This window comes from Notamacropus eugenii, chromosome 1 (genome assembly GCF_028372415.1).
Source record: "Notamacropus eugenii isolate mMacEug1 chromosome 1, mMacEug1.pri_v2, whole genome shotgun sequence".
Classification (NCBI taxonomy): Eukaryota; Metazoa; Chordata; class Mammalia; order Diprotodontia; family Macropodidae; genus Notamacropus; species Notamacropus eugenii.
Genome location: NC_092872.1, coordinates 124,537,817 through 124,547,392, shown reverse-complemented (window position 1 = coordinate 124,547,392; position 9,576 = coordinate 124,537,817). Strand labels below are relative to the sequence as shown.

The window sequence follows — 9,576 nt, the reverse complement described above, 5'->3', positions numbered from 1 at the left end:
ACATCTTAGAAGATTTAAAAACCACCATTTCCAAGTGTTTGCCAGCTTAGATTTTCCAATGAAAGGATATTATTAATGTAGTTGGGGAAGCTATCATTCTACAGGACTTCTCTCCCCCAAATGCAAAGCACTGCCAAAGAAAGTTGAGAAATCAGGCTGACTGGGCCAGCAAAAGTCACATTCTACCCAAGCTCAAGTGGACTCACCCTGCTTCTCGGCACTGCTCTTATTTCTTTTTGATTATGGTATTCCCCACCATGCTTCTTCTAAACCTTTCCCATTCTCCTTCAGTCCCCAATTGCACTTCCATGCCCTTTTCTGATACTTTTATAGAGTATATTGAGACAACCCATATTAATCTAATACAAGGTTCTTCAATTTCCCTCCTCAGCACACCACCCATGTTAGGGACGCTGGTTTATTCAACTTTACTTCCCTCAGTGCCTAAACGGTATTCTGGAATTAGAAGGCACTCAATAATTAGCTAGAGAAATGAATGGATTACAACCATACTTATGCCTATTAATACTAAATGACTGGTTGATAATTAAATTGCATTCCATACTTGGGGCAAATAGTGACAAGGTACTTCTATATTTGGATTTTTGTTTTGGAAGATGTATGATAAAGTGAACTCTTCCATGAAAGCAAAACTGTCTTGAGGAAGATGGAAGTGTTATGGTCTCCAGGGACCATATAGGAATTCCAAAGCCACAGGTAAAGGAAGAAATCAATCAAAGTACTGTTTTGAGGCAAAGAATTATCAAAGACATAAGCCTATGTCTTACATGGCATGATAATGGTTTATCACCATAAGGTTTAATAGTTCCTGTTTCCTGGTAGAGGGATATAAAAACAGTATCATAATAAATGTATTTGTAAGAAATAAGTGAGAAGGATTTGACTTGGGACTCCCTTCTGAAGCCCATGAGAACCAAAGAGGGCTCACAGCTGTGAATGGTTAAAAATAGGGACATCAGTCCATTTAAATTGCTGTTTTAAAAATCATCTCCCTTCTTATATAGTTCCGTCATTAAAAATATCAAAATGAAAACAGGATCTTCATTTCTCAGTAGCATAATTAAGTTACTCTTGTATAAACAGTGAAGTGGTCTTCACATAGCTTTAATATGGAGAAAGTTCTATTAGCCAGTTTAATAGGAGCTACTGATTACTTGGCAATGTGGCTTGTTTGGAGAATACAGGCTGAAATAACAGGAATTCCTCATAGGCAGTTTTTTAGAGCAAGTCTGAGAATCAAGGTCATGATAAAATATTCCAATACAAACCATCACCTTGGAGAGACTCCCTGAGATTCATTAACCCAAGGGTAGGACTCTTTCAAATGCCATAGGCTAGACAAAATAATAGGGAATGGATGGGCATTTTCTGCCTCTGAGAAGAATTTTAAAAATAAAGAGCCAAGGCTTCCTTCCCTGTCAAGGGCATCTACTATTATCTTCCATTTAGATGGCATGAGACTTAAGGGCTGAGTCAGCATTTTCATTACTCCCCGCAGAACATACTTGCCACAATCTAATGAATGACCCTATCTCCCCTTCACAACATATTCTGAATTTGCTCATCAGCTGTGCCTATTCATTTAGTCCCACTGCCCCAACTGACATTCATTTCTCATTCCTGCTACTAATTTCTTTGCATACTCAACTTTAAGTGGCATAATTATACTGACAACTCCCCTGCATCTGAAAGATTGATCTAATTGTTTCAACTATATACATTAAGAAGAAAATGAACTAGAATCAGAGCAATAATAGGCAAAAGATAGGAAGCTGTTACCAGGGGAGGGATAGAACATAACCTTTTAATAATGCACACCAAGATCCTGGCAGAATTGACCCCCAGCTGAAGGACTAGGTTGTGACTGGCAATTGTAAACTTTACTGTTCATAGTTAACACATCCCTGTAATTCAGGCTCATGGAGGGATAATGAATACAACTTTAGGGTTTCTTCCTGCTCGACTGAAATATCTGATATCAAACCTATTAACAGAAAAGGAGCCAAGTCTTACACGTTTACCTGAAATCAGACAATAGTTAACAAAGACTAATTAAATAGCATGTACTACCTAGGCTTTGTGTTAAGAGCTAGGGATGCAAAGGTAGACAAATACAGTCTTTGCCATCAAGGAGCTACCATTCTAACGGGGGAAGAGGAGAGAGAATAACATACAAATAATGGTTCATACAAGATGAAGGCACACTGCAAATGAAAGAAAACATCAGAGTGAAGAACCCAGCACTGGAGAGATGGAAGGTCAGGAAAGGAATCCTGCAGAAGCTGGAATATGAGTTGAATACTGAAGGAATCTAGAGAAGTCAGGAGGTAGAGGTAAAGAGGAAGAATATTATGGATATTGAGAATATCCCCAGTTAAAAGGCACAGAAAAGGATTATAGATTTTGCACCTCCCAACCCCTTCCACATGCCAGCATACCAAAGGTATTTGGTTGAGAAAGACAGACAGACAGACAGAGAGAGAGAGAGAGAGAGGCAGACAGACAGAGAGAACAAAGAAAAGCCACTTACTCTAAGAACCCAGGTTTATGTTTATGTTCTACATGAGGTCCAAACTGTATCTGGGCTTGAAATCCACCAAACTCGCAAGCTTTCTCAAAGGAGACTGGATGGGAACCATTCAGGATATCATCTCGAGCCTGCAAGGCAAGAGTTAAAAATGCCACCATCTTGTAAATGCCACCATACAATATCAATACCGGTTATTATTACCATCCATTTCATTATCAGGCAGGACTTCTGCATTTAGTGGTAAGTTAAACTTTTCAGTGACCTCAGGTTCTACAACTTTTCTCTCTTCAGATTTTATTAAATCCTCCATTTCAGCTCTAATTTCATCTAATCTGGGCTAAAGGATGAATATATTTCTTACAATTTCCCTGCATTGATCTGAAATATAACTTAAAGAGTTCAGGATATGGTCACCAAAAAAAAAAAAATGATGCTCCCAACTATAACTGGTAAAGTCAGTTTTAAATTTTGTTATGATACAGAACTAGTATGTAATGAAAACACTGATATAGTTAGTCCACTCCATGTACATTCATGGTTTGTCTACCTTAGTGGTCAGTACCATCTTTCCTGAAGCATTGCCATAAGGTGAGATACTGACACTTCTCATTTGTCTTGATGGTGCTGACCACACTTTGGCATAAAAGGAAGGAGTAATACTTGTTCTTTGGTCTTCTAAGTCAATCTGACCAGCAGTTCCAAGTAGGAAGGGTCAGCCTATAACTTAACTCTAGGGTAGTTGTATCGTTCTGCTGAGGATGCTATCCATATTCAATGCTATCCACCCAATTCTTCAGAATTTATTATTAATATTGTTATCACTATCTTATTCTCCTCTTTTGTGATAATAGTAGTAATTATAATGGAAGCAGCTAGGTAGTTCGTTGGATAGAGCTCTTGGCCTGCAGTCAGAAAGATCTGAGTTCAAATCCAACCTCAGACACTTACTAGTTATAGGACCCTAGGCAAATCACTTAACTTCTATTAGCCTTAATCAACTGGAGAAGGAAATGGCAAACCACTACAGTATTTTGCCAACAAAACCCCATGGACAGCACTGGAGTGCTATCATCCATGGGGTCACAAAGAGTCACTCACAACTGAGCAAAAAGAATAGTTGTAATAGTATCTATATAGCACTTAAAGGTCTTCAAAGCACTTAAATATTATCTCATTTCATCCTCACAACTCTGAGAGGGAGATGCTATTATCCTCATCTTACAGTTGAGGAAACTGAGGCACAAAGGGTTAGGTGACCTGCCTAGGGTCTTGCAGCTAATAACTGCCTGAGTCTGCATTTGAATTCAGCACTTCCTGATACTCTGAGCATTGTGTCACAAAGCAGAAAAGTCCGTGCACAAGTTTTCAAACTCCTATTATTCTTTTGGATACAGAATGGTGTTACTGATAAAATGATTTTTTTAATTGATTAAGAATACTGAGATGCAAATTCATCTTCAGGAGACTCACTAGAATTATTACAGGGATGATTCTTGCAGACATGTACCTCATCCTGTTCCTGTGTAGTTTTAATAGATTTTCATTAGGACTCTATGCTTTCAAGATTTTTCATTCCATGGGGTTTCGTGATTAGTAGTTTATGTTAAGGTGGCAGCTACTAAAAATCATACCTAAATTTTTTATGAATCATTGGGTGATCATGGACAACTCTTCCTTCCTATAACAGTGCTCTAGTTCCATAACAGTTTATTTATTGAATTCTAAAAAATATCTTCTTGTTTATATTGGAGTATGGGGACTTGATATTCGTAAGTTTGTGAAGGAGATCAAACTTCTGGTGTGTAATTCTGGCCACTTGATGGTCTAGGTATCTAGCAGATTTGTGCAATTTACAGGGAAGTGTTGCATAATTTCCATGATTTGGAATTGATTAACTAACAGAAATCTGTGATAAGAACTTTTCTAGACTATCTGGATGTAACGATCTGGTATGGCAGCACTACCTACAGCTCTGCCTCTGTAGGAAATATGCAAGACTCAGCTTTTCGTTTTGAATTTCTTTGTGGATGTGGATTGATTGAGTTCACGTACTTGTTACCCATAGAGTATGTTTTGTTTCTACTCTGAGATTTTAGATGTTACGTAAGTTTTGTTTGGAGATAAACCACTTCTGGCAATATATCTTATAATCTTATAGGATATATCTATTATCCATTTCTGCTATTGCTTTGTGAAGCAATATGTTTGTTTCAAAAGTATTTTAGTAAAGTTTTAACCTATTGATCATGTGTTGTGAGAACATCTATCGGTCAGTCTTCCTCCTTTTTGGTAAGGAAGTATTCACCTGCTTTGAACTGATGAGCCTTTTTTTTTTTTTTTTGCATTAAGCTTTGATTTTAGAATGCTAGTCAGTCTCTTAACAATCTAAGTGTCAGTTTCTCCTTGATAGTCTTATATCTGATTTGTCTTGCTTGGTAAAGACCAATTATTATTATTATTAACATTAACCTACTGACGGATTTCTCTATTGACATTCTACTGCACTTTATCACTAAAGTAAGCACCACTTTGGGAAGAACAATAAATATTGAACAGTATCACCAACAATATGCTGAGTTAAAGTTATTGCTGTTGACTTTGGTTAAGTGAAATTTCAGGTAAAGAAAAGGATAAACATTCTCCCCAAATGGCAAAGGTTTAAAAGATTAAGAGGAAGAAGTAGCAGATATTTCAAAATAAAAGATTTACTAATGATGTGAGAAGGCAAAGATGACCTTGAAAAATAATGGGAAAACTAGAAAGTATTTGCCAAATTATCAGGTTAAGAAACATGGGTCGTAGAAATGAAGGTTTTTCAACTATCTTTGACTCATATAATTTAGAGCAGGAAAGGTTCAATACTCAGTCACTCCGATGCCATAGTTCACAGTTAAGAAAACTGATGCCCAGAGCGATGGATGGACTTGTTCATAGTTACACAAGTAGTAATTAATAGAGGGGAGAGTCAAACCTATGTTCTTTGATCAAAAATACAAGACTCTTTTCATTGCATCACCTTATTCCCTCATTCCCTTAAGTTTCATCCAATATCACGAGGGAAAAAGCTGGGGAAAAAGTCAGGAAAAAGTGAGGCAGTGACTGCAAAACTACTGTGATTCTGGAGGGGAAAGATATTCCACTTTCATTTAAAGAGTAGCTCATAGAATAAAACCACAGCTTGTCCTAGAGATTGACATTACATTTTCTAAAAACTGAAAGAACTTGTAAATTGAAAGCATCAATGATAGGAAATAGCATGTGAACTAAAAGCCCTAGAATTTACTAACTTATCTTCCCTCCTCCATTTTCCTCATTTTCCATTCATTGATCTCCAGTCCTCCCATTCTTAATTTGTCTTTTCCTCTTCACTAGCTAAGGAATCCAGGGCTAACTTCAGTTGTGCATTTTTGGTAATTGTCTCTCTAAGCACGGTTATTTAACAAGTATCTCAATTGGCTTGTACATGTTTTACATTCCTAGAATTAATGTCTAGTGTTCCTTACAGGTCAACATTTAGCCCAGGTCCCTTCCAGATCATGTTTCATCTAGGAAAGAATCTCAAGTGGAACAGAACTGCCCCATTTTCCATTAGATGGCTCCCACTGATTACACGAACTAAAAAAGTGTCCAGTGAGTAGAAGTAATGCTTTCTCATGCACAATGGGTTTGAGAGGAAGGCTTTTAATTACTTAACCCAACTAACACAGAGGCCACCTCCCACTCCTTTTGCCACCACTGCTATGGCTTCCCACTGGTTGCTTAACCTGAATTTGCAGACTTACCATACCTGAACATAAAGCAAATTCAGCTGCACGGGGTCTCTTGAATCTACATTCTGGTCTGAATAAAAGAACTTCCGTCTAAGCAGTAACGTTTCATTTTCATCCACTCCTTGTTCTCTAAATGTTCGACTGTGATCCAGCCAATTTACTGGAATGCAATGAGACTTGTATTAGTGAAAGGTGTTTATATCTCATACTTTAAAAAAATCTGACAAAAAGGCCATTTGATACAGATTGTTATTCTTGATGTTTAATTATAATAGTTAGAAAAATAAAGACAAGAACATTTACACCAAGCTTAAAATTAGATATTTTCTTGGAGAAACATTTCCTATTTCTTAAAAATGCTATCAGGCCCTGTTGAAATGCTTTATTTTTTTCATGCTTTTATAAATATCCTTTGTTTTTACAACTATCATTTTAGAATATTTAAACTATTAGAGATTAAAACTGCTTAAAACTTTTGAGATGCTCTACATAATCCCCATCTACTGAGTCATCTCTTGAAATAAAAGATGAAAAAAAATCACAAGCTTAAATTTTCATAGTGTTTTTACATCTTTCATAGGACATGTGAAAAAAAAAAGAATCAAGGAAGGGATTTTAGTTCAACAAATTCTTTGATTTGTTATTTTCTCTCATTCCTTAAGTTTTCCAAACCAATACGATTGTAATACCAATAATGACAGAACTAGGAAAACAACATACATAACGACTACAACAATGTAAATGGTAAAAACTATAAAAGTAAAAAATTAATGTGGTGAAATGAAAAGAAAACAAATTTATCCCAAAGAAGTGATATAAGAAAACACCCCCTTCTTCCTTTTTGGCAGAGTTGTATGTGTCTGGGGGGAAGAATGGGAGGAGAGACAGTAACAGAGTTCATAGGTACGGAACACTGCATAGAATTCCCTGAACCCAAGTCCAGCGTCCCATCATCCTATCCACGGTGATTGGGTAACAGCATTCCAGATCAGGAAATAGTCTAAGTATAAATCAGGACTAAAGATGCTGCTGCTGGTGGTGATAATATCGAGCATTTACATAAGGCTTACAAAGCACTTATATATGTATATATGTATGTATGTATGCATTCTCTCATTTGACCCTCACAAAGACCCAATGAAGTAGGTACCATGATATTCCCTGTTTTATAGATGAGGAGAACTAAAGTCTAGGAATGTTGAATGACTTGTCCTGGGTTATATGCAGATAGTGAATGTTTGAAGCAGAATTCAAACTCAGATCATTCTTACTCCAAATTCAGTGGTCTATCCAGTAGGATCAGTAAGAAGGTAAGTCTGGCTGCAAAAATGTATCTGGGAAGCCACAACAGATGAGGCTGGATAGAGGCACTCAAGTTACTATTCCTATAACTTGGAGGGCACAAACGTAGAAAAGAACTAGCAGAGAAATGTGAGAATATGCCCTGGGCAAAGGAGTCTTGAACTATATAAAGGATAGGAATATGATGCCATCCTTGGCTACGCTGCGCTAAGTCAACCCTTCCCCCTTGCCACATTCCTTGTCTCCTTCCCTATACTTACAGTCGTCATCAGTGTGAAGCTTGGCCTTTAGCTTCTCCATCTTTCTTTCATCTCTCAGAAGCGTTCTGTCTTTTTTGAGTGTACCCGTTCCTTCCTCTTTCTTCTCTTCAATTATTTCTTGAATTAAAGAATATTCTTCATAATTGGTTATACCTAAACAAAAAACCCAAATGCGGATGAGAATAGCGTTTTTTGAGATTATATTTCACATAGCCCTTCTGCTCCAAACAAATGATGAATGGCGCTAGGGTGAGATAAGTGCAATGAACGATCCATTTGGAGTCAGAGAACATAAGGTAGAAATTCTAGCTCTGCTACTTGACCTTGGGAAATTCAGTTATTCTCAGTTTCCTCATCTCTACAATGAGGAGCTCAACTAGGTGATGATTGTGGTCCTTTCAGCTACAATCCTACCAACACTTTCTTTATCTAAACATCTGCATTTGGGTCTTGTAAAGATAGGATAATAAAAAGCTCACTAAGAAAGGAAGAAAATAAGATGAAGGTTATTGCCAGAAAAGCAGATTTTATTGAGAATACACTAAAAACTTTTAGTCCACACCATAGGGAGTCACATTGTTACACTGTGCTTTGCCATGGTCTTAACACATTTGCACTTCAGAAGGAGTACCTCCTTTTAAAAGGAATGTTGCTGAGCTAGCATACTCTGAAATCACAAGAGAATGGTACCGAGAGGCAAGAGATCTGGGTCTACTCTCATACTTTACTAGTTATGTTTCTTTGAGCAAGTCATAACCTTGGTGACCTCAGTTTCCTCATCTGGAAAATGAGAAAACTGGACTAGAGTATGTTTATGATCGCTTTCAGGTCTAAAATTCCATGGCTTAGGAAGGAAGATATTGAATAACACAGAGGTATTTAGCACTGTTTTTGTGTGTGACAAGGACATGTTCTCAGAATGCTTTTTAGCACACGAAGTTAAACATATAGTATTACAGAAGAAAACAATCCTAGTGAAACACAACTATCAAAATACTTTAAAAAAATACACAAACAAATTCAGGGATCCCATGTCAAAACTCTGATAAAGAGGTGGTGGGAAAAAAGGCTAAAGGAAGACCTCATAGCTCTCTTTAAGTATGTGAAGGGTTGTTAAATGGAAGAAGGAATAGACCAGGGGTCGGGAACCTGTAGCCTTAAGGCCACATGGTGGCCCTCTAGGTCCTCAAGTGCATCCCTATGGCAGAATCCAAACTTCACAGAACAAATCCCCTTAATAAAAGGATTTGTTCTGTAAAACCTGGACTTAGTCAAAAGGCCCATGAGGTCTTGATGCTGCAGGCTCCCCCTACCATGGGCTGTATATTTGTGTATACAAACACATATTTATTGAGGGAATTTGCTATACAATGCTGATGTGTTACAATAAATTTGTTTTTTCTTTTAAATGGAATGGGGATGGGGGAGGGAACTTTTTTTTTTTTTACTAGAGATAGGGGTGCCACAGATGTGAAACACTGCATGTGCTTTAAGATGAGGTTATATTATTAGTTTCACTTAAATGGTTTACTTTGTTACAAACAATCTGTCACAAAGTGGAATAATTTGTAAATGTCTGTAAAAACAAAACAGAAATAAAACTTGAAAGAAAAGGAAATAAGAAAGGAAAAAAAGTTTAAAAAAAAGGAAAGGAAAGACAAGGGAGGAAACAAAAAAGGGAAACAAAAAATAG

At 37.0% G+C, this 9,576-nt stretch overlaps 1 protein-coding gene across 11 annotated transcripts in view; it reads right to left on the bottom strand.

The window, feature by feature from the left end:
• Positions 1-9,576, bottom strand: part of TLN2 (talin 2) — a 565,589-nt gene that overhangs the window by 237,996 nt on the left and 318,017 nt on the right. For all 11 annotated transcript variants that reach the window (XM_072612946.1, XM_072612883.1, XM_072612950.1 and 8 more), the window contains 3 exons: positions 7,884-8,036; positions 6,339-6,481; positions 2,552-2,679 (listed from right to left, as the gene is read on the bottom strand). In XM_072612946.1, coding sequence (XP_072469047.1) covers positions 2,552-2,679; positions 6,339-6,481; positions 7,884-8,036 — 424 coding nt within the window. The remainder of the gene's footprint in view (positions 1-2,551; positions 2,680-6,338; positions 6,482-7,883; positions 8,037-9,576) is intronic.